Source organism: Peromyscus californicus, unplaced genomic scaffold (genome assembly GCF_007827085.1).
Source record: "Peromyscus californicus insignis strain IS unplaced genomic scaffold, ASM782708v3 Scaffold_7__1_contigs__length_154581171, whole genome shotgun sequence".
Taxonomy (NCBI): Eukaryota; Metazoa; Chordata; class Mammalia; order Rodentia; family Cricetidae; genus Peromyscus; species Peromyscus californicus.
In genome coordinates, this window is record NW_026294595.1 from 48,391,662 (window position 1) to 48,417,517 (window position 25,856).

Sequence of the window (25,856 nt, forward strand, 5' to 3'; positions counted from 1 at the left end):
CCCACAGACCAACCTAATGTAGACACTGCCCCATCACGACTCTCTTCCCAGGTGATTCCAGGTTGTGCCAAGCTGAGAATTAAAGCTAACCATCACAGGTAGTAATAAACCCTACATGTTTTAATACATACTTACCTGGTAACTGTCAGTCATTCAGCTTTTCTCCTCTGGGATTTGCACATGTGTGTTCTTTTGCTTGTTTATTATTGAGGTCTTTATCTTTTGGTTTGTAGGACTTTTGTTGCATGGTTTAAAAACAAACAGCAAACAACCTTCTCCTAATCGGTTACCTGCTGACTCTATTCTTAATCTTTATTGAAAAGAGCCTTTCATTTTATGTAGTCATGTCTACCGGCTACCTTCTGTCTTGATCTTGCTGTATAGCCCTGTCAGCAATTTGCTATGTAGACCTGGCTACCCAGTGTCTGTAGGCTTTTAGTGTGTATAGATGGGAAAGGAGAGCCTTTCCACAGAAGAAATGTGAGCCAAGACATGAAAGGGTGCTCAGAGAAATAGCACATGGTTCACTTTGACTGGATGGCAAGGTAGGCAGAGAAAGGATATTGGAAATGAAGGCTGAGGCTAGACTTGGAGGGGCTACTGGGAGACAGTTCACAGGTTTTACCTAGGAAAGCGGTATGATCAGAGCTCTTCTTATCAGCTGTAAGTTGTTGGGGGTTTTGTTTGGGGGATTTTTTTTTTTTAATGTGTGTGAGTGTTTTTTTTAATGTGTGTGAGGCCAGAGAGGATGTAGAATCCTGTTGTTCAAATTTCTAAATGGTCCTATAATAAAAAAACTTGAGAGCCAGATATCAGGGTGAAAGCTGAAAGATCAGAGAAGCAGAACAGCCAGCCACTAGTTCTTACCTCTATGAAATCCTCAGCCTAAAGAGGGTGAGTTCCTGTTTCCTCACGCCTTATATACCTTTCTCTGCCCTGCCATATTACTTCCTGGAATTAAAGGCATGTGTGCTTCCCAAGCAGAGGCATGAGATCTCAAGTTCTGGGATTAAAGGTGTGTGCCTCCACTGCCTGGCTCTGTTTCTCTCCTATACTGGATCAGTGTAATGTAGCCCAGTGGCCTTGAACTCACAGAGATCCAGATGGATCTCTGCCTTCCGAGTGATAGAATTAAAGGTATGTGCCACCACTGCCTGGCCTCTGTGTCTAATCTAGTGGCTGGCTCTGTCCTCTGATCCTCAGGCAAGCTTTATTAGGGTACACAATATATCACCACAGGATCCCCCAGAACTGGAGTTAGGGGTGGTTGTGAACCACCATGTAGGAGTTGGGAACTGAACCAAGGTTCTCTGGAAGAATACTAAGTGTTCTTCTTTTCTTTCTAACTATTTGTTGTTATTTGTGTGTGTGTGTGTGTGTGTGTGTGTGTACCACATTGGACATTGGGCGGTCAGAGGACAACTTGGTGAAGTCGGTTCTGTCCACCTTCATGTGGGTAAAGAGGATCAATCTGAGGTCTTTAGGCCTTTGTGGCAAGCACCTTTTCACACTGAGCCACCTCACCAGCCCTGTTTTCTCTCTCTTTTTTTTTTTTTTTTTGAGACAGGGTCTCTCTATGTAGTCCTGGCTATTCTGGAACTCACTATATAGACAGGCAGACCTTGAACTCAGAGATCAGCGTGCCTCTACCTCCTGAGTGCTAGGATTAAAGATTGGCTTCTTTCTTTGTTTTTTTTTTTTTTTTTTTTTTGGTTTTTTTTTTTTTGGTTTTTCGAGACAGGGTTTCTCTGTGTAGCTTTGCACCTTTCCTGGAACTCACTTGGTAGTCCAGGCTGGCCTCGAACTCACAGAGATCCACCTGGCTCTGTCTCCCGAGTGCTGGGATTAAAGGCGTGTGCCACCACCACCCGGCTGGCTTCTTTCTTTGTAATGAGGGCTTAGGTAAACATTTTACATGACCATAATCTCATTATAAAATTAATGTGGGATAAATTTATAGTTTTTATATTTAGAATTCCCATAAATTTGACTTTTCTTTTGAACCGTGAAAACAGTTTGAAACATTGATTTTTTTTTTTTTTTTTTTGGTTTTTCGAGACAGGGTTTCTCTGTGTAGCTTTGTGCCTTTCCTGGGACTCACTTGGTAGCCCAGGCTGGCCTCGAACTCACAGAGATCCGCCTGCCTCTGCCTCCCAAGTGCTGGGATTAAAGGCGTGCGCCACCACCGCCCGGCTGAAACATTGATTTTTGAAACTCAAATTTCTAATATTTATTTTTACATATTTTTAAGAAAAATCTTATCCATCCACTCATTCATTCAAAAAATATTGAGAACTTTTGATAAACCAGCCTTAGGGATGGACTTCTGAGTATAGACAATAGCCTTGCAGAGTTCCTGTAGCAGGGCTGGATTATCATGCTGATATGTCCGAGGGAGACTGAGGGCTGCATTAAATAGTGTGTTCAGGAAGAGCTTTATGAGTGAGAACAGAATAATCAGAAGGAGCCCAGCAAGCTATAGCTTCGAGTAGGAGCAACCCAGGAGGAGGGAATAGTGAGCACCCAGTCCCTGGTAGATCCAGGCCTAGCCAGGAGGAGGGAATAGTGAGCACCCAGTCCCTGGTAGATCCAGGCCTAGCCAGGAGGAGGGAATAGTGAGCACCCAGTCCCTGGTAGATCCAGGCCTAGCCAGGAGGAGGGAATAGTGAGCACCCAGTCCCTGGTAGATCCAGGCTTAGCCAGGTGGTTGCGGTGTCATAAGCCAGAGAGAAGCAGAGTGAAGTGGGTAGAAGCCAGGGGATTTAAAGCCTAGGGTAGGATAGAAGAACTTTGTTTTTAACAAAATCAAAACAAAACAAAAAACCTTTACTAGCCTTTAAGAAAACAAAACAAAAACAAACTCCAATATAACTATGATTAGCTTAGGAAAATGGATGTACATCTTCAAAGTATTTCCCGTTAACAGAGACTTAAAGAATCTAAACATCAAAGGTTTAAAAAAAATCCAGAATCTAGTATAAGCCAAGAAAGTGCATTCATACTTCAGGTCCTTCTCCAAGAACCAGCATTGTTGTATTACTGTCACTTAGAATGTGATCTAATTTAGCAACCCTTCTTCCTCCCACTAGAGCTTCAAGCTCTGAGATAGCTGCCAGCGTCATAAAGACAAACTCTTCAAATCCTAGGAGCACACAACAGTCCCATTTCCACTCTTCCTCTGTGTGAGTTCTTGATCCTGTGCACTTGTCCACACGCTCTAATGGCAGGAGCTGTGAAGAGTCAGTGGCAGCTTGGCAACAGGAGCCATGCTGACAGTTTGGGGGCTTATGAGGATTCAAGCCAAGACTTCCTTCAATAGAGACTGCACTCATCAGAGCTAACTGGCCTTCAGCCGTGGATTTTGTAGCCTCTCTTAGATGGCTTGAGTTTTGAATGTTAACTCCGAGACAAGTTGATTCAAATAAAAATATTGCTAAGTCAGCTGTTCCTAGCCAGTAACAAGCTGATTTTGTCTCAAGCAGAACTGGAAAAGAAATGATTTTAGCGGAGGCAGCTGTAGCACGGGGTGGCGTCTTGAGCCTCAGCAGATAGAGCTCCCTCACATGCTGCCATTTCTGTTTAGTAGAGTCATTTCATCCTGTTAATTAGGAGGGGTGGCTTACACGCCAGGGAGAACTTAATGAAGTCAGTCCTTGGCTTCCGCCTTTCCATGGGTTCTGGGGAAAGAACTCAGCCTCCAGGCCTGCACAGCACTCCTCCTTACTGGCCAGACTGGCTTTAAAAATCTCTTCTTTATGCCATTGTTTTGGTCTACGTGTAGACATGAGAGAAAGGGGGAGAATGAAAGGTAAAACAATATTGTTCATCTTCAAGCCATCCATTTGATGTTTCTGCTACACTAAACTATGGAAAGACTGTAAATAGCTATGCTTTTTCTTTTTAATGAAAATGTATTTCATGAATGTGAGTGGTTACTGAAAGATTTTAACTTTTTTAATATTTATTTTTCTTTTATGAGTGTTTTACCTGCTTGTATGTATGTGCACCATGTGCATGCCTGCTGTCTGTAGAGGTCAGAAGAGGGTGTCAGCCACCATGTTGGTGCTGGGAACTGAACTGGGAATCTTCTGTGGCCTGGTTAGAGTTAGTGTTGCTGTGATGAAACCCCATGACCAAAGCAACTTGGGGAGGAAAGGGTTTATTAAAGCCTTATGCTCCCACATCACTATTCAACTGAAGGAAGTCAGTCAGGACAGAAACTCAAGCAGGATAAGAACCTGGAGACAGGAGCCGATGCAGAGGTCATGGAGGGGTGCTGCTTACTCTCTTGTTCCCCAAGGCTTGCTCAGCCTGTTTTCTTATAGAACCCAGGACCACCAGCCCACGGTGGCTCCACCCATAATGGACTGGGCCCTCCTCCATCAATCACTACTTAAGAAAATGCCCTACAGGCCAGCCTGACTACAGCCTGATTTTGTGGAGACGTTTTCTCAATTGAGGCTTCTCTCTCAGATGACTCAGCCTCTGTCAAGTTAACATAAAACTAGCCAGCACGTTTTGTTAGAGCATCAAGTTCTCCTGACTACTGAGCTGTCTCTTCATCCCCAGTGTCCTCTTGATTAAATACAACCTTACTATTTGACATGAGAATATTAGAATTTTTAGCCGCCTGTAAGAGCAGAAAGTTAGATCTGGCCAAAATAGAACAGGGCACCAGTAAGCAGGCTTTGAGAAACAAGCTAAGTGTCATTGCCTTCATTTAAATCATTAAAAAATTTAAATAATGTAAAGACATATGAAATTGTGTTTACCAAAAGAGCATAAGCTGATTACACAGAATTAAGAATATCTTTCAATAGCTGCTGTGGCCTGGACTGTGTTTAAGATTTTAGCCTTTCCATTTCCTAGTCACATCACTACATGTTTTTCCCTTCTTATTTCTAGACTTTTCCATCTCTTAGCTAATTTAACATAATGAAATCAATAAAGGGCCAAACACACTATGGTGATCTTGTTGCCTTTAAATAGTTAGGCATAAGTGGGGCAGGGATGAGAGGACAGGAGGATGGCTCAGCAGGTAAGATTGTATAACTCTAGCAGGAGACCTGGGCTAGGTTCCAAGCACCCCTTAGGTAGATTACAACTGCCTGTAATTCCAGCTCCAGGGGATCTGATGCCCTCTTCTGGCCTCTCAGGACACCTGCATTCATGTGCACATACTGCCACATAAACATACACATAATTAAAAATAAATCTTAAAAAATAATTAGGCAAAATGCATTTCATAACCCTTAAACATACACTTATAACCCCAATGATAATGCCCAGTGCTCATTTGTAATTTGTCACGAAGAGTACAAAATACGGATAAAGCTGTTGTTGGGTTTTTTGGGTTTTTTTTGTTTTGTGTTTTTCCATAATCCACAGTTTCAAACAAACAAACAAACAAACCCAGAGGCTGGAGAGATGGCTCAACAGTTAAGAACAGTTGTTACTCTTGCAGAGGACCCAGGTTTAGTTCCTGGTACCCACATGGTAACTCACAATCATTTGTAACTCCAGTTCCAGGAGATGGGACTCCTTCTGACTTCTGAGGACACCAGAAAAACGTGATAGTTTTTTTAGAAGTCCAGTTTGTATCATGACCTAGCATACAGATACTTGTTTTCTTTTCTCTATAAAAATTTCTTGAATCGTTATCAAACATATTTAAGGTTTACTGTTCAAAACTCTTTAATATGATTTTTCTTTGTTCTTCCCCTCCTCCTCCTCCTCCCCCTCCTCCTCCCCCCCTCCCCCTCCTCCTCCTCCTCCTCCTCCTCCTCCTCCTCCTCCTCCTCCTCCTCCATGTCACTAGTAAAATATCCCATCATATTTGCTGGTAGATTGTTACTTATTTGACCATTTGACTGGTTTTGTCTGATATTCTTGAGAGCGGGATCACTCACATTTTTATCCCTGATGTCAGTGCAGGCTAGACCTTAAATATTGGTTCAGTTTTTAAGATCATGTCTTTCTACTTGGGAAGACCAAACAAAAGACACCCTCTTTAAGACACTGTAGACAAATACATAGCAGAAACTGAAATTTGGATATTCCCTAAAATAAATGTTTTAACTTTTAAGTAACCATATCTAAGGAGCTAGGTTTAAGCACAGCATTACTGGTTAAGTATTGTTTCATTGTTTTCCCCTCTGAGTTTTCTTGTAAGTTTTGGATTTTTTTTTTTAAGTTTTGGATATTTTAAATCAGATTTTTAGAGAGAACCTTGTCCATGTTGCCAGGTCATTTTTTTAAGTGTAGCCTAATTTTTAAGATCTGACTGCCTCTGCTCTCCGAGTGCTGGGATTAAAGACATGTGTCACCATCACACAGCCCTTTATGATATTTTAATACTACAAAATTATTTTTATTAACTTTGTATAAAAAATTAATACTTGGCCAGGTGTGGTGGGCCAGGCCTCTAATCCCAGTACTCAGGAGGCCAAGGTAGGCAGATTTCTTTTGAATTTGAAGCCAGCCTGGTCTACAGAGCAAGTTCCAGGACAACCAGGGCTGTTATACAGAGAAACCTTATCTCAAAAAACAAAACAAAAACAAACAAAGAAAAATTTAATTCTCTAATGTTCTAAATTATATTGAAGAAAATATTCTTAATATTAATATTCATAGCTGGGCAATGGTGGCACACGCCTTTAATCTCAGCACTTGGGAGGCAGAGGCAGGTGGCTCTCTTGAGTTTGAGGCCAGCCTGGTCTATAGAGGGAGTTTCAGGACAGACAGAGCTACACAGAGAAACCCTGTCTCAAAAAACAAAACAAAATAACAAAAACACATTAACATTCTTATCAGAAGAGAGATATTATAAATGGAGAAATTAGTATTTCAAAGGTTAATATTTAATGTTTCTTAGAAGGACAGAGAAGGCAGAGAGTGTAAATGTTAAGCCCTAGGCTGGGAGCATGTGTCCATCCACAAGGGGGCATGATGTGTGAGTAGTGTGTGTATTGATTGATGTGCCAGCCGAGAGACCTCACAACTTTGGGTTGTCCCAGAAGGCTGTACTGTCCATTCACCATCTCTGCCAACATTCTCAATCTCTGCATTCACCTTCCATGGCTGCCTACCTTTTCTATGCCCTTCTTCCTGGCAAAAGTCCTTTTCCCAGAGTTTATTCTACCACACACCCTCCTTCACCTCTGAAGCTTCTGTGAGTAGTTGACCAGAGTTAGTGTTAATTTTAAATCTAAGTGCATTTTTAGGTTTTTATGGTTACAAATATTCTAGATATTTCTTCACTGACCAAACACTGTAATGTTAATTTTATATCTGTGGAAAGCCAAGGTCTTAGGGGGTGAGGAAAAGCCTTCTTGAAAAAGCTTTCGTCCTAGAGAATGGAACAGTTACTCCTTTCAGGATTACTATGTGATCAGTGAGGCTGTGGTGTGGTTGTTTCGTTTTCAGTTGGCACCTCTCTGGTTCTCAGAGAAAGGAACAAGTGCTCTCTTTGCCATGAACTTCTGTGAAGTTAAATCCATTAGCATATTCTTATGTTATGACAATGCAAAACCTGTTATTGCTGTTTTATCAACAGAACTTGAAATACAGGTACTCTGATCAAATCACTGTCTTGATAAGCAAGTCATGTTTTAAATACTCAACAAAAGCTACATATTAATGGTTTATGATATTTTCAAAGCTAGTTATATTTACAAGCCTTGGTTTAAAATGAATTCCAGAAGTGAGTCTTTTCTAAGACTTGGTATCTAATGGGTTCAGGGGCTTTCTGCGCCTTGAATGTATGTTTTCACTGTTTCAGTGGTTCATTGATGTCTGAGAGGACAGTGCCATTGCCTCGTTGCATAGTTACTGTATTCTTTCATTTTCTTCTGAAACTAATTGAGCTACAGTGTGGTGGTCAATTAATGTTCCCATTCCCTTGTTTTCTATTAGCTGCCACCCTTGGGTAATAGTAGTGATTTGCATTTTCCTGACAGTCCCTTCTGAGGTACTTTATTTACTCTGATAAGATGAAGTTAGTCAGCTAGATAATAGCTTAGATTTTGTTATGTGTCCTCTCCGTCACTTGGCTTTAAACTGCCCTGAGCACTGGGAGCACATGGCTGAGTCACCATGAGAATTTGGTAGTTCTGTCACTCTTGATTTCTTTTTCTGAAACATTCATTTCAGAACTGGGTTAATGTATCTATTTATGTACATGTAATTACTATTTAACCTATTTCTAAAGAATTTTGCTGACATTTTTAATGCAGTCTTCACAAAGTGAGTTATTATTGAACTTATTGAATAGAATCATTGATACTTGAAATCACCAGAAAGAGGAAAAGACAATAAAAATGGAAAATATTTCTGATGCTTCCCAACAGAGAAATAGATTAATAATAGCTTCACTATTTTCCTCAGTCTCTCTAGTATGTATCTGTAAAAAAAAAAAGTTTCTCAGTTATGAAGTTCTATGTACACTATAAAGAACATAGACTTTCTAGTTTGAAGCTCTTTGGTATGGAAATACAGTGCCTCGCTCTGATTTACTAAACATGTATTTGTGTTTACAGCACAGTAGACAAGCAGCTGTCACACACTGCCATTCCTGTGTGCAGCTGGAGCTTAGAGTAGAGAAGCCTCACAGTGAGGGACAGGAAGACAAGGAGAGGACCGGGAGGAGCGAAAGGGTTTTGACATTGTTACCTGACTTTAGATACATTCCTTTTCAGCTATACTGAATTATATATGCAGCATCTACACAGTGTCACCCATAAGTCAATCAAGTTCACGTGGTTGCGTAATTGTTTCTGTTACATTAATCATAATGTTAGAAATACTGACTTTGTTTTTGATACTGGTTGAAATACAAGCAAGAATTAACCCCTATTAGCTCAGAAAACAAGCATTCTAGCTATGGCTTTTTCCCCGTATATTACTGATTATAAAACTAGGAATTTACCTTCTGTTTAGTAGATATTAAGAGAAGTCAGTGCAACATAAAATGTGTTGGTCACTTAATGTTGCACACTGAAAGATTATTTTAAAAAGATACTTGGGATTGGGGACAGTTATGGTAAAAATTTAACCAGAAGATGGCAGTGATGAGCCTCCTATACTTCCTGCTACGGTAATCAAAAAGTTTACAAGTGTCCTAGCATGAGATGTGCACGTTTAACTGCTGTTACCTGGTGTTGAACATTGGAGGAAAACAGTTGCTGTTGCTTTATAAACTATGAAGAATGTATGTTTTCTCGAAGAAGGGATTAAGACTATTTTGGGTGTCTGTATCTTTGTCTGTACGTTCAGTTTTTTCTGAGTACTGGGGTAAGAAGTTACCATACATCTTTCCGTGTGTAATTTGCATGCGTTGCTTTCTGTTATGCATCATGTCTAGAAGGCATGCAGTTTTATGTATGGCCTGTTTGCATTTCCATCCACATTGCTGGAAACTAATGAACATTTTAAAGGAGCCATTCCTTTAGCTGTATCGGTTCTCTAAATTGTCTCTTTTCAATGGAGAGAAATGGACTGATTTTAAATACTAATTTTTTGAGGCACCAGGGATTAAATCCAGGACCTTGCACATGCTTGGCAGGCACTGAGCTACGTCCCCAGCCCTAAAATGGTTTGAAAGAAAAAATTATTAGACAGAGATTAATATCTTAAAACAAATCTTAAAAAACCAGAAAGTCAGTTACTTGAAGCATATTTCAAAGTTTTAATTTTGAGAGGGTAATCACAGTTAACACATAAAATAGGATTGTCTTACAAGAGTGACATTAAAAAAGTGAGAAGGAATGTTCTCCTTTGAAATTAGTGGCCGCCTTTGGTGATGGATGAGAGGAAGATACATCTTTCTATAATCTTGCCCTATAAACATAGAAAGCCTGAGTGCATCTTGGCAGAGAAATTGCATGAGTCCTCAGCATGGTTGTTAACTGTCTTTTTTCCTTTCTTCCTACTGTTCATTTTCTTTCACCCATATATTTCTGTTGTTTGATTTCTTATCAGTTTTCCCTTTTTCGTTAATTACTTCATGTTGAATTATCTTTGAAATACCACACGCTCTCATTGTAGTAACAGCAGATCCCTGTCTGTTTCACTATTCAGTCCCTCCTCCCATGTCTCCGTCCTCCAAATCTGTGAGCACACCAAGCGAAGCTGGAAGCCAAGATTCTGGAGATGGCGCCGTGGGGTCTAGGTATGTAATTCTTCATCAGTATTTTAATGATAGAACAGAGTGCGTTCAGGGCCAAGTGCTGTCAGTGCTTTAGAAGAAGGAGTCTGAATACTTGTGTTGACTTAGTATTTACTTCTTAAAGTCTGAACAGCATAGAAATTCTCTTGTAAACTGGGGTAAATTGTTGCAACAGTATTTTAGCTGTCACACGTTAGTAAATAGTTAAGTAGTTTTTATGATAATTTATATTAAAAATAGAGGTGTTCATGAATTTAAATTTGTTCTGCTTAAACAAATGTACTGTTATTGTGTGACTGTTTTGACTACAAATAGTATAGAACATCTTTGTTGTACTTAATTTCCCACTTGCTAATTGAACATTGAAACAATTCAATTAAGCAGCTCAATTCTGTTCTGTTAAGTAGCTGATTCTGTTAAATAAGATAAAAAGTAACCATAACATAAAATGTCAGAGCTGGGTAGTTAAGAGCACTTGCTGATCTTGCAGAGGACTTGGTTTAGTTCCTAGCACCCACATCTACCAGCCCACAACCATCTGTAACTATAGTTCTAGGGCATCCAACCTCTTTTGACCTCTGTGGGCACTGCACACACATTGTACACATACAGTCAAGGCACACACACATGCACATAATAAAATTGTAAAATAATGCATGAAGTGTCAGTGTTAAAGAATTACTGCCAAGGAAACACTGATTTACTTGCAGTTTTATTGAGCTTATGTCTGCCTCATAAAACTATTTCATGATTGTTTTAGGACTCTGCATACATGTTTAAACTTGTTTTTCAGAAATTCAGTAATATTTCATCTTTTTTCCTAAAGGATGTATTATCGATTGAGGAAAGTATTATCGATTCTTCCTGTGTCCTGCTTGTACATGGCAGTTGGCAAGTTTTTATTTACCAACACCCCCTTTATTACAGCTGAAGCAAGAGTAAACACAGCAGGTCAAAATCCACAGTTGATTCAGAATCCTTATTTCGGGCCAAAGTTAAATCTCCTCCTCAGAAAAACATCTTAGCATCCTTCTAAAGGCCAGATTATAGCTCAACAATAAGGACTTCCCTAGCATGTGTACAGCCCTGGCTGTCAGTACCCAGTACTACAAGAAAAAAGGTTATTAAAGCTTCTCACCTTTTTTCTTTTCCCGTGTGCATGTGTGTGCATGTGTCCCTCTGATTAAAGATAAAAATAGACAATTAGCTCTGAGAAAGAAAACAAACAAACAAAAACCTCACAACAAACCCTGCAAAGAAAAGGGGCAGCTGGATGGTCCCAAAAGTCAACAGTATATTCAGTTCTGAAATAACAATTAAAGGATACAGAAATGGGCTGGAGAGATGACTCAGCAGTTAAGAGCACATATTGCTCTTGCAGAGGACTTAGATTTGGTTTCCAGTACCCTCACTGTGATACAACCGTCTCTAGCTGCAGTTCCAGAGACTCTGATGCCTTCTTCTGATCTCTGCTGGTATCAGGCACACATGTGCTGCATAGACATACATGCAGGCTAACACTCAGATATGTAAAAGTAAAATCTAAAATAAAAGGTACAGAAAGCTTGCCAGCTTGAATCTGAGACATGCTTTCCAGAAACAACAAACATAGCAGTACAATTGTTGCAGGTAAAGATAACTCTCATTTAAGAAAAAATTAAAGCTTTCTTTTGACAAGTAATATTACTCTATAAAATATATATTGTGAAGGCAATTTAATCTAAATTAATTTTTAGGGCTACAGCTATTTGGTTTATGCTTCTATGCTTTTTGCTTTTGTTTCTAAGACAGGGTCTCACCATGTAGCCCTGGGTGGCTTGGAATTCACTCTGTGCACCAGGCTGGCCTTGAACTCAGAGACTCACCTGCCTCTGCCTCCCGAGTGCTGGGATAAAAGGTGTGAGCCACCATGCCTGGCATTTCCACACCCTTCTATACAAATATGTCAGTATGCCTCTAAATATCGAATAAGCAACTGGTATTTTCAAGTGAAAGGGTTTTTTTTCTTTTCTACAACCAACATTATAACAGTGAAAATATTTCTCAACCTAAGTTACTGTATTTTCTAAATTCCTGAGTATTACATATTATCTTTATTTAAATAATCTATACTTTGAGTTCATTGGTCCTGGTTCCAAATAGGAAGAGAGGGTATTTTAGAGCATTGTCAGTAAGTTTGTTTTGAAAGGGACTGTGTAACACTGACTTAATTTTTAAAGCTAATGTGAGTTAAAAAGTGTCATCCTCCGTGAATAACCTAGAAACTAGTAGAGATGCGTTAGGCTATTGTAAACTGGGAGGAAGTACTGGTGAGAAAACTATTTGTGTGGGGAACAAATAGATAGTCGTCACATTGCCAGCTTTGTCTGAGTTACTGTAGATTACCACATAAGACAGATTCTCTGCTTTCACAGAATGTCAAGCTAGTGATTGTGTCATTAGCTTGAAGATGCTTTTTCAAATTGCTCAAAGGAGATTATGTAGCTTGTGCTTAATGTAAAGTGTATTTTATGACTTACTGTAAAATAAAATAAGTAACTTGATAACTTTAAAGATGTTTGTTCTTAATTGAGAAAGAAAACAGTTTTTATGTAAGTTTAGCAGAAAAGAAAAGAACTTTTACATCTTAATTCAGTGTCCTGTGAAAGCACTGACTCACCTGGAAATAACTTTCAAGAGGGCTGTTTGTCCATTTTACACATGCAAATAGAAACCTGCATTTTGTTGATTCATCTCCAAGTTCCAGAATTTGTAGATGTTTAAAAAAGTAGTAAAATAATGCATGTCTAAATACACGGCATTTAAATGGACTACTTGGATCTGAAAGTGAAGTGAAACCAGTTCATACTGAGCAGAATGCTAATGGAGGAGTGTAGATGTATCCAACCTTCCCATCAAACAATAAACACAGAACCAATGCAAAGAAGAAAGCCAAGAGGTCAGAGCCAAGAGCCAAAACCTTACCCTTCCTCCTGCAGTGGTCCTACCTCTCCGAACCAGAGCTACCCCTGTGTTAAAGTCTTTATATAGAGTTCCTGTCCTGCCTTCTCATTGGTTGTAAACCCAACCACATGACCGCCTCCTCACAGCCTGTCTGTATAGGCCTCCAGGTTTTCCATGATTGGTATTAAGATTAAAGGCATGTGTATCCAATAATGGCTGTATCCCTGAACACACAGAGACTTACCCAGCTCTGCCTACTAAGTGCTGGAATTACAAGCATACGCTACCACTGCCCTGCTTTCCTATGGCTTGCTAATAGCTCTGACCCCCGGGCAACTTTATTTATTAACATACAAATAACATTTTAATACAAATAAAATATCACCATAGAGGAGTGAGAACAGATGTCACAGGAAATGCATGAAGATGTGTGAGGTGGACCTGGACACTCAACCTGCATTGTTGGCCAGGGTGGTCTAAGATTAGTCCACACAAAGAACAGGAGAAGATAAGAGTCAACATTAGAATGGAGGATATTGTTGCATAACTCTTTTTAAATGATAAAAATTTCTATTGGTATTACTGATAATTTACGAGTAAGTATAAAAGGATGAGCTGGTCAGTTTTGCATGTTGGATGTTACATTTTATTGCTTACTTTCTTAATCACTTTTGTTCTAAAATTTAAGTGATGGTTATTCAGTTAGGTAGTTCATGCTTATTCCTTTTTTTTCTATTTTTGATCAGTTTACTTCTAAGAATTAGGATTGTACTTTATATGTCTAAAGAACCTTTTAGTATATATAACCATGTATTTTGAATGGTGTATTTTTTGAGTACTGGCTATATTCTGAAATGAAGTTTTGCTCAATTTTAGACTAAAATGACATTCTCAACAAGGAGGTCTATGTTATTGGTCAGCTAGAGCCCTTTTATAATGTAGAGGCTGTTGACAGAACATTCTTTGGAGACCATCTCATCAAACTGCTTTTGGTTTAACAAAGCCTAAGTTTGTTACTGTTCGTTGCTCAATACAAAGTAGGTCTTCACTGGGCCCTCTTTTCTTCGTTGCATACATACAAACCCTGTTTAAAATCCCATGATCTCTCCTCGTAAGAGGAAGGATTCCTCTTATTTCATTTGTGTTTTTTTTATTGATAAATTATGCAGGCAAGCTGAGAAATCATTTGTTGTATTAAAAATTACAGAACTAAAACTAGGTGTGTCTTCTATAACTTGTATAAATGAGAAGTAAATATCCCACAAAATGCTAGTACTAAATGTAGAACTGTACTTAGCCTTTGTATGGAGCTGTGAACATTGTAAGTGTTGCTAACATACAAGAATGCCAATGTGATAAAGTACCTTTTGTTCTGATAAAGAGAGATTTATCTTAGGTGGAGAAGGTTAGATATAAGATATTTACTTACCCAGGCAGTGATAAAACAGCATTGACTTTGTTAGGATTGAGATTCTCCCAAAGTTAGGGAAGTCCTTTGGGAAGGGAAAAATCTCTTTTTTCCTAGAGGCAGAAATCTTTAGTGCTTTTCTAAAGCAGTGACATGTAAGCCCAAGGCAGTGCTTAACCCATGAATTACAGCAAGGTCACACTTTGGAAACGTTAGCTGTTTGGTATCCCAGTGGAATAGTCTTGCTTTTCTTACCAAGAGGCTTATGTGTTGACTCATTTCCTTTACCAATATGGCAATTTCCTGCACACATTTAAAGCTTTGGGCAAGATTAAATGTTAACTATTTTCACTAATCTTTTTTTCATTAGGAATCTTAGAACTCCTTTTAACTCTTTGGTAGCCCGTTTTGTTTACCATCCATAAATAATATGTATTTGGTTTGTGTGCTTTAGCTGTTTGTATACCTTTTTGTGCAATACTAATTCCCCACATTCTGAAGATACATAGAATTATTCTGGATTATGTACCTGCATCCTTAACCACCTTGATGCTTGCTGTGTGCACTAGAGCACTGGAGTGATTACCTAGTGTGAGGGCTTTGGTTTGGTCTCACTAACCAGCACACGTAGTTCTTAGTTGTGAATAGTACTTTCGCATTAGCCGTTTATAGACTGCATTTGCCTGACTAATTTCTGACCTTTTCCACTAATGCTTCATGGCTGTCCTACAACCGTTTAGGACGCTGCACTGGGATACAGACCCATCCGTTCTTCAGCTCCACTCAGAGTCCGATTTGGGGTATTGCATAGATTTGTTACCTTCTCTCTTTAATAGTTCATTTGCTTCTTTGTTAAACTGTCCTGATTTTACTCTGTTTAAGTTTCTAATAGTATATCTAGTGAAGACAAGCGTTATATTTTACTGTGACTTCTCATTTATCCTTTTAATTGAATAATTAATCATTTTAATTAAATCTTTTCTGAGTTACTTGATATGAAAATTAATTTTTCTATAATAAAATTAATCAGTGAGTCTAAAGTCCTGAAAGGAACAAGCTACGTTAGTCTCTATACTCTGGCCCCGGATTTCTGTGTATTAACTTACTGTGTCACTGACTCATTCATTCATTCTAGGCTCCAATACAAAAAAAAAAAAAAACCTTGCTGTGGCCATTGTACCTGACCAAGATAGCTCTTTTCCCTTGATAATCTACAGCTTCTGAAATATGCAACCTTATTTCATTGCATTGCATCTGAAGCAAGAATAAATATAGGAAACGTCTGTGGGCTTCTGCCAGCAGACCTCTCTCTGGCTACACTAGTCTTTTCCCTCTCCCTTCCCATTGGTTCCTTATTTTCAGTAAATGTAGCTTTTGGAGAAGTGAGGTGTTGCCCTTGTCCTTCTATAAAGTCTTAGAATTTTAAAAAAACGTTTTCTTTTGCTATTGGGTTTATTATGCTTTCATGTTAGTAATTTGTTCCTAATACTGTTAGCCTATCCTTTTCTTTCTAGGTAAGCGAGTGGTTTTTTTCTTTAATGGTTTGCATCTTAAAAGAAGTATGAAGTTCTAATTTCAAACTTTACTCTTAGACTACTCTAGATTGCTTCAAGTATCCTTAAATTTTGCCATTTAATTATTTGAAGATACCCCCCCCCTTTATAACTAAGCTATTCCTAAAGTAGAAAACACAGTAAAAATGTTTTATGGCTCACAGAAATCCAGACAGATCTCTTCCTCCCAAGTGATAGGATTAAGGGTGTGTGCCACCACACCTGACCTCTATGTCTATAATCTACTGGCTGGCTCTGTCCTCTGATCTTCCAGCAAGTTGATTAGGGTACACAATATATCAATCACCACATTATATGTATTAACAGTGACATATATTGAAAAAGATATGTTTATGAAATGTGAGACATTTATTCCAGATACTAGGGAAGTTACAACAATGTTTATATTGGATATCTTTTCAAGAGAATTTCATGATTAAGAACTTTTAACAGTTGGAAAGCATACTTTAGTTTATAATTTAAATACCTAATAACCAAGTGAAAGTTCCCAGAATAGCTAAAGAGGTATTTTTTTCTTTCTTTCAACTCTCCTGCTATTTCCTGCATTTCACTCAATCAGAAGTGACTTCTGTAGTTTGATTATATTCAAGAAACCTGTTACTTTAGGCTTAGAATATTTCAATCTTACTTTGTCCACCATGAATCACAGACAATATTGACTATGTAGAGATTGAAAAAAATAAATAATTTATTTTAAAATCCACACTGATGTGATTCTAGTGTCTATCAAATGTAAGAAGTAGAAAAATGGCTGTCAAGATGGCTGGGCCATGCCAGCCTGGCCACCTAAATTCAGTCCCTGCAACCTACAGAAAGGTGATGGAGAGAGGTGACTTTCAAAGTTGTCCTCTGACACCCCCCCCACACGCACACACATGCACGCACACATGCATGTGCAGACACTTAAAACACTTGTTTAAAGAGAGAAAGTTTCAACAGAAACCTACTTTTCAGTCTTAAAACCCAGCAATGGTGTGGAACTAACAAGGGCTGGGTGAGGCATTTGACTCTTGAAGAAAGTCTGGAATCCTAATTGTTAGTTCTTACAACCTACCTACCATCTTTAGCAGTCCATTTGAAACTCCTGTCCTCTCAAACTGTTACTACTTACACATTTACCCTAAAAAATGACACTACTTGCCTATTGAAAATGAAACATAAGTGCCCTGAGCGAATCAGAAATATCTTTGGTCTGTACCAACCACCTTCTAATCCTTTTGCTAAAATAAAGCCAATTCATTGTTCACCTCACATTTCTCTAGGAAAGCAAGGTTTTGAATTTCAATGCTACATACACAGGAATCAATTCTTAATTTTTGAAAATAGCAAGCTTGATGTAGTTAAAATTTATCATTCGTTGTGTTTAAAAGCATTTATATTCACTCATTTAGACGAGGACCTATTAAACTTGGAATGGCCAAAATTACTCAAGTTGACTTCCCCCCTCGAGAAATCGTCACTTATACAAAGGAGACTCAGACACCAGTTACAGCTCAACCCAAAGAAGGTGAGTATCTGACCTTAATATGACTGTCCTTAAGACTCTGTGGGAAGTGAGTAGATTTGGGTTTGTTTGTTTTTTTTTCTTTATCTTTTTTGGCTTTGTTTTGTTTTTCGAGTCAGGGTTTCTCTGTATAACCCTGGCTGTCCTGGAACTTACTTTATAGACCAGGCTGGCCTCGAACTCACAGAGATCCGCCTCCCCTGCCTCCCAAGTGCTGGGACTAAAGGCGTGCGCCACCACTGCTCAGCCTCTTTATCTTTTATGTTTGGCATTTAGCGGGTGAGGGAGTGTGGTATGTGTACACATGTATGCGCATGGAGGCCAGAGGAGGCTGGGGGTCCTGCTCTATCTCTGCCTCATTGCCTGGACACAGTTCTGCCTCGCTGAACCGGGAACTAGACTACACACACACACACACACACACACACACACACACACACACACACACACACACACTTCTGCCTCGCTGAACCGGGAACTAGACTACACACACACACACACACACACACACACACACACACACACACACACACACACACACACACACACACACACACACGGTCCTGCCTGACTTTTGTTTTGTAATGTGGATCCTGGGGATTTGAACTTAGGTCTTCCTGCTTGCTTGCCACAGCAAGAACTCTTACCCACTGAGCCATCTTCCTAGCCTTACTTTTGACATTTTCTTAGAGAACCATTATAAAACTAATAATGCTTCAGTTTCTGTATTTATATATCTTTTTTAAAATCACATTGTAAGCTGGGCAGTGGTGGCGCCTTTAATCCCAGCACTTGGGAGGGAGGCAGAGGCAGTCGGATCCCAATGAGATCAAGGCCAGCCTGGTCTACAAAGCAAGTTCTAGGACAGCCAGGACTGTTTCACCGAGAAACCCTGTCTCAAAAAACAAACAAACAAACAAACAAATCACATTGTAATGAACTCACAGATTAAAAACATCACACAGCTAAATTAATGTAGCCACTCATACATTTGCTCAGGCTCATTTATTGGTTTATTTAAGAATTTTAGAGGCTGGGGAGATGATGGCTCAGCAGCTGAGAGCACTGGCTACTCTTCCAGAGGACCCGGGTTCAGTTCCCAGCGACCACATGGCAGCTCACAGCTGTCTGTAACCCCAGTTCCAGGGGATCCGACACCCTCACACAGACTTGCATGCAGACAAAACATCAGTGCACATAAAATAAAAATAAATCATTAAAAGGTTTTTTCTTTAAAGAATTTTAAAGCTTTTACTTCCTGGCTTTTTTGTGGTTTTAAACTTAAATTCACAGTCTTCGTTTTGTCACTGATATGTACTTCTTTGAGAAGTAGAAGAGACGGATTTGAAACTAAAAAAGAGAAATTAACCGCATTGTATCAACTAGAATGGCCTTCCTTTGATGTAGGCTAACCAGGAGAAGGAAGTTTCGACCCCTACCTGGTGGCTCACACCAAAGAGTTTATCTTTGGGGCTCCCGGCCATGAAGACCAGATTCCTTATGTTGTTACCTGACAGGATCTAGTCCTGCACCCCCTTTCTTGGCTAAAACCCTTTATTTCCACAGGACCGCCAAGAAAGACTGTCTTGGCCCTCAAAGAGGAAAATGAAAAGCCACACACTGTACCCTGTGGGAGACCACTCAGAATTGAGACAAACAAGTACTAGATGCTCTAAGACATAAAGGATAACTTGTATCACTTGTGTATAGGTTGCCAATTTCCTTGCAGCAACGCCAGTACCAATCCCTGTTTGACAAGACTTCTGTTACTCCCCCCATTTTGGAATTCTGCAAGGCCAGAGGCCTTGAACATTATTATACTTGAACTTTGCCACCTTTTCCATGAGCCTAGGAACTATTTCTTCCGGCTATGATGCCTGTGTGTAGCATGTAGTGGGCTCACTGCACACCTAAAGGAGTGTTATTCAGTGTTACCTACCTCAGAGAACAAGTTTTACCTGGGATACTTAATTTTCTTGCTTTCATGATGGAAGAGAAATATGTTGTTTTCAAGTGTTAAATAATTGTTGATGAAATTTGGATGAAAAGTATGATTAGTCCAGTACTTGTTGAGTATATCCTAATCACTGTGTGTTCTTAGGCCCAGAAGTGAAACCATTATAGGGTCTCCTGGGTAGCCTTTTTTTTTTTTTTTGGTTTTCGAGACAGGGTTTCTCTGTGTAGTTTTGGTGCCTGTTCTGGATCTCACTCTGTAGACCAGGTTGGTCTCGAACTCACAGAGATCCGACTGGCTCTGCCTCCCGAGTGCTGGGATTAAAGGCGTGCGCCACCACCGCCGGGCCTAGATAGCCTTCTTAAATAGAGACATAAGCATGTGCCTACTTTGTGTTTTTTGTAGCCCTCTGAATTCAGGGCTAAATTGAATCTGTCAGCATCTCTTAAGTATACTATTAAAGCTATTTGTTTATAATAGTTCTCAAAATGCTTGAATTTTGAGAATTTTTAAATTCTATTTAAATCAGTGGCAGAAAAATTTAACTGCCCAGTACTCACTACATACCAGGCATTGTATTTCTAATCCTCTCACCAAAACTTTGAAAGTTGGGGTCTAGAGAGATAGCTCAGTGGTTAAGAGCACTTTCTCTCCAAAGGACCCCAGTTACCCATTACATCATTTACAACATCTTGGAACTCCTCGTCTAGGATATCTGATGCCCTCTTCTGGCTTCTGTGGGCACACACACATATTTGTGGCCGATTGCAAACACAGGCAGCAACAACCCCAAATGTTAATTAAGCCTTGATTCTTTTTTTTCTTATATGTATGAGTGCTCTATCTGTATATACACCTTTATGCCAGAAGAGGGCATCAGGCTCCACTATAGATGATTGTGAGCCTCTGTGTGGTTGCTGGAAATTGAACTCAGGACCTCAGAAAGAGCAACCAGTGCTTTTAACTGCTGAGCCATCTCTCCAGTCCAAACTTTGATTCTTATTTGCACACAAAGAAGCTAAAAAAAAAAAAAAAGAAGTGATTATCAAAGCTTACCAGCTAATAACTACTGTTCTAAACCATGTCTAACCAATTCTAAGATATACATTCTCTCATGTTGCCACAAAACAGCAAACTTTGTGTTTTTATGATAGTAACTTATAAGTAGTTTTAAGTTTTATTACAGTCCAATACAAATGTTTTAAAATAGTGCCATCTCTTTTCTCACTATATCATCTCCTTTTTAAAATACTGACTACAAGTGCCAAGTTGATTTATTGGTTTAGAGCTGCCGTTTAGCGACACTTCATTCAAAAGGGAGTGTGGGTCATAGCGTACTGCTTTGTCTGCGTCAGAGCAGTATCATTTTAGTGGTGACCTCCAGACAGTGAGTAAGCCCCGAAGCCCTTTCACTAGAGTAGAGTAAACGGATCTTTTCTTCACTAACGGAAATGGAAGGGGCAAGATGGGTGAATGGAGCCCATTTCAGAGGGTTCAACTGGTTCACCATCCTTTAGAGTCTTCCTGTGTAGACTCGATTTAGAGGTTCACTTCATAAAGTCCATGTTTGTTTATTCGCAGTCCAGCAAGTGTCCTTGAGTGTGGTGAGTGCTGCTGCCCTCTGTATATGAAGGCACTGGGTCTCCTTTTCCGCGGCTTTGTGCTTCAGTTAGGGCTTGGCGTATCCAAGTGGAGAAGAGTGAGAAGCCTGTCCTCATGCCGTGAGGCCATTCGTACCCTTTGCACCACTTACAAAAATTAGATAATGCCGTTTTTTATGCCATTGCAATTAACTTCATGACATTGAATTTCATTCCCATGTTGTCGAAGTTCTAGAGGCAAGAAGAAAAAACATTAAATAAGATTTTTCTAATGAAAACACTTGGTGCTTAACCACATCCATTGCTTTAATTCGGTGCTCCTCAAACTCAGCCCAGATGGTGACCATTTAGCAGTTACTTAAGGGACTCGAGTGCTGTTTTGTGGTAGCATATTTGTCTCATGTTCATGAAACACTGGGTTCAAGCCTTAGCACTGCAATTTATTTTTTAATTGTAATTATCTGAGAAAAAAAGTTTGCCATGAAAAAAAAATGTTTACTCCCACAACTGGAGTGTAACCGTAAATCCAGAAGGCAGTATGTTCAGTACAGGAGTAATGTGTGGGAAAACTGGTCTTTAGTCTTACCACCCTCCTTTATTTAAGTGGCTAAAGCTGTCCTTTTCAAAAGCAGTTTCATTCCACTTTGTTTTTCTCTATTCCAGCCATTTTCTTACTGTCAAGTCTGCTCTGTGAGTTAGTGGTACTGTTTCTGAATCTGGGTGCTTTTGCTGTCTTAAAGCACCTACTGTGAATGAAATTGACTAAGACCATGTGACCTCAGTCAATTCCCTTCTCTGCAGGCAGGCAGCTTCCAGAACGGAAGAGTGGTGCCCACAGGCACACTCTTACTTACTTTCTACCTTTTCCTTTTAAAAGTTTAACTCTTGAAAATAGCATTTTTTTTTTCTTATCCACCTCTTCAGTATGGATTTTTGTTGTTGTATTTTTGTTTTTTAATTACAAAAGTATAAAGACATCCAAAAAGGCCCTTTAACCTACCCAGCTAGTTTCCATCTTTGGAAGCTGTGGTCCTGGAAAGTCAGTTGATGAACCAAGTCTGCAGTGAGGGAGGCCCTGGGGTTATTAAGCAGAGCAGCCTCTTGCTTGCTTTCTGTGAGAAGCCATCTCCTTCCTCCATTCTGCTGCGTCCATGGAGGGATTTCTGACCTGTTGCTTCTTGGTTTCATGAAACAGATACTAATGTTGATTACCTTTTACAGTATATAGAAGATGGTTATATGTAAACCTGTAATCTTTTGTTGTATAATCTTACTATCTAGAATCTACACTTCCCACTTGTAGACCAAATTTGTGGGCTTTCTAGTTAATAATTTAGTATTAGCCTTACCTAAAATGGAGTTTTAAAAAGTTCCAAAGTAAATTATGTGTTTAATGAATTAGCTTTAACCTTTAATATGTGAGAATATAAATAGAACTGAACATTATGTCATTTGTTCTTAATTTTGAACTGAAGAATTTAAATCTGAATAAAACTGGCCCAGAAAAAAAGTAACATTTAATGAGATCACAGATAATTGAATTACTAATAATAATAATTCAGCCAAAATAAAATCCGAATTTTCTATTTTAAAAAGGTATGTTGAGAGGGCTGGAGAGATCTGGTTAAGAACACTGGTTGCTCCTCTGAGACCTGAGTTGGATTTCTAGCACTTCAGCGATCATGGGAGCACAGCTGTCTAACTCCAGTCCCAGCGGGATCCAGTACTGCACATAGGTGCTGCACAGACATCCATGCAGGCAAAGCAGTCATACACATAAACTAAAAAGTTTATTTCCTCCCAACATTATATCTGAATTCAAAATACTTGTGATTAAAATGTCAGCTCTGTTTCCCTTTTTGAAGTCCAAATTATTAAGCAAATAGAAGTGATCCTATTCGGGATGAAAAAAAAAAAGCAAGAGAGAAAGGAATGAATTTGTTTTATTTTATTATTATTATTATTTTCAGAGACAGGTTTTTTTCTGTGTAGCCTTGGCTGTCCTGGAACTCACTCTGTAGACGAGGCTGGCCTCACACTCAGATCCACCTGCCTCTGCCTCCTGAGTGCTGGCATTACAGGTGTGGGCCACTACCGCCCACAAAAAGGAAGGAATCTTATCAATACAATGATACAACTTTGTTTCATTGAAGGTTATTTTAATTATTCATTTGATTTGAAGGTATAAGAAGATCGCTGTATAGGGGGTGGGCAAGATGGCTCAGTGGGTAAAGATACTTGCTGTCAACCCTAATGACCAGCTTTGATTCCCAGGACCCACATGGTAGACTTAACTCCCACACGTGGGCCCAGGCATGTACCTGCCCACATACATACACGTATTAAATAGAAGTAAATAGATACATTTTAAGGTTATTTAGAAAATGTTAAAGGAAAATTGTTCCTGTCTGGTCTGGATTTTCAAATTAATGATTGCACTGCTGATAGATGTCTACAGGATTATTCATTAGTTGAATCTTTGTAAGTTGAATCATTTTTATGAGCATCAAATTCCCTGATTAAAGTTAGGAATTCATCATAAGATATTAAATCATCTTAAAAGGGTATATTATCAATATATAAAACTAACAATGAACTGGTTGCCAACAATTTTATTTCATGAACAGCAATGCACTAGTGATGGGATTCATTAACTTTATATTGAAAACCATAAGTGGTGGATTTATAAGTTGCAGTGTTTGTTTACTATGGATATTCTAAGATCTTGCATATTACTATATAAATATGGCTATTGTAGAATTATTCAAAAGTGTACTTTATGGTTTCTTAAACATATCTTAAGTATGAATGGCATGTAAATGAGAGACCCTGTTCAGAAGCCATCTTCCTTTAGGTTAACAGAAGCCACCCATTTCACAGATGATTTAACTGATTAACCCACTGCTTCGCTGATTATTCTAGCAACCAGAAGTTCACTCCTTGGTGTTGTCTCTAGGTGCAGCTTAATTTACAGAACAGTTTTCTTTTTGTCTCACCAAAATGCATGACAGTTTTGGTGTTAACTCAAAGTAAAAATCAGTGGTTCATGAAACCTAGTTTCAGCATGCCTTGACAGGAGATGTGTCATTTTGAAAGTAACTGTATCTCTCTGCACTCTACTGCTTAGCCTGTAGCCTCAGCTTCTCTGTCAGGGAAAGCCTGGAGTTAACCACTTAGCATGCAGTCATGAATATTCATCAGCAAACTGATGTGCATGGCAGTCTTCCTGTTCACTTACAGTCTTCCAGTTTTAAGTATGTTATAGCTTACCACATAACAGGGAGTGTCTGAGACAATCTTTACAACTGTGGTATTGGATCTGGGGCCATATTAGTGGTCCTGTGATAGCTATGGTTGTAGAAGTTCTTAGTAAGAAGGGCATCTTGGCTCCAGAGGAGCATTCACATATATATGTGATTATTTAGCATATACTTTATAACAAAAATAGTTCACTTTATAGTTTTGTTTTTTTTTTTAGGTTTTTCGAGACAGGGTTTCTCTGTGTAGCTTTGCGCCTTTCCTGGGACTCACTCTGTAGCCCAGGCTGGCCTTGAACTCGCAGAGATCCGCCTGCCTCTGCCTCCCGAGTGCTGGGATTAAAGGCATGCGCCACCACCGCCCAGCTATAGTTTTTTTTTTTTTTAAAGCAGCCTGTTATTTGCTTTTATATTCCTGGAAAATTAGTTTAGTGACCTTTCTGAAGCTTGATTTAAGTACTAATTATAGTTTTTAAGTCCGTATTTGATCATTGTAGAAAAGGATGTATGTTCATTGATTCTAAAATAAAATTCCAGAAGGTGTGTTTGCAGAGTTGCTACTAACCATCCATCTACAGAATGGCTTAGCAACAGACCAGCAGCTAATGTACTTCATCTGCATTTATATTTCAGAAGGAAAGAGTGTCTGTAAACAAGAGCCTTTCTGTTAAATATGCAGATTAGTAGGTCACTTAGCACTGGAAAATACTGACTCTATGCATATGACAGGACTTTGACACCTGTCTTTGGAAATGGTACTTAGAAGTGGTATAATATAACAGAGTAGAGAGAAGAGAAGATGTGGGCAGGAGGCTGCAGTTTATAATTCACAGTGCTTGAGAGTGACTTGTCCGGGGTGATTCCAAGTCCTTAATTTAGAATTTACATACCGTGAGCCTGCTAGTTAACAGAATTGATTAGGAAAACTGATAATATTAGGAAAACCTAGCTACATTCTTTTCTCACACTAAATGTAAAAAAGAAACCCACAGCGCTGTAAGAATAGTACTCATACTAAAGTTTTCATGGAAATAGGATCTCCTGTTATTCTAGAAGTCAGAAGTAAATGTAATTAAATGATTTCATTTCAGTATCCCTGTAGATTATTTTATGGCAGAGTCACATCCTAATGTTAGAACAGTACAGGATGGAGTCACCATCAGACACACTGTTTTCAGATTAATAATCCTTTGTGTATGAGAATCCATCTAAGAAGGAGTAGTGTCTTTCTGTTTCTCTATGTGATTATTTTGCCCAAAAAAAAGCTTTCATTTTTTAAGTAGCACAAAAGCTATAATTGGCATGCTTTGTAAGGAAGTGTCAGTGTGCAGGAGAGTGACGACCACTAAGAATTCTCGTACGTGTTCTTTCCCCTTTGCGCCACCGCCTCCCCAGCAGGGTCACTGAGATCACTAGCTTTTCTTGAAATGGCCATTTTCACTGGCAGGTG

The 25,856-nt window shown here is 39.1% G+C and overlaps 1 protein-coding gene across 6 annotated transcripts in view; it reads left to right on the top strand.

Moving 5' to 3' along the window:
* The window catches only part of Dync1i2 (dynein cytoplasmic 1 intermediate chain 2), a 55,856-nt gene that overhangs the window by 8,239 nt on the left and 21,761 nt on the right, over positions 1-25,856 (top strand). For 3 of the 6 annotated variants that reach the window (XM_052726193.1, XM_052726194.1, XM_052726192.1), the window contains exons 4-7: positions 9,274-9,291; positions 10,078-10,168; positions 15,257-15,316; positions 17,482-17,597. In XM_052726193.1, the coding sequence (XP_052582153.1) occupies positions 9,274-9,291; positions 10,078-10,168; positions 15,257-15,316; positions 17,482-17,597 (285 nt within the window). The remainder of the gene's footprint in view (positions 1-9,273; positions 9,292-10,077; positions 10,169-15,256; positions 15,317-17,481; positions 17,598-25,856) is intronic. The other 3 variants (XM_052726196.1, XM_052726195.1, XM_052726197.1) reach the window with 3 other exon arrangements.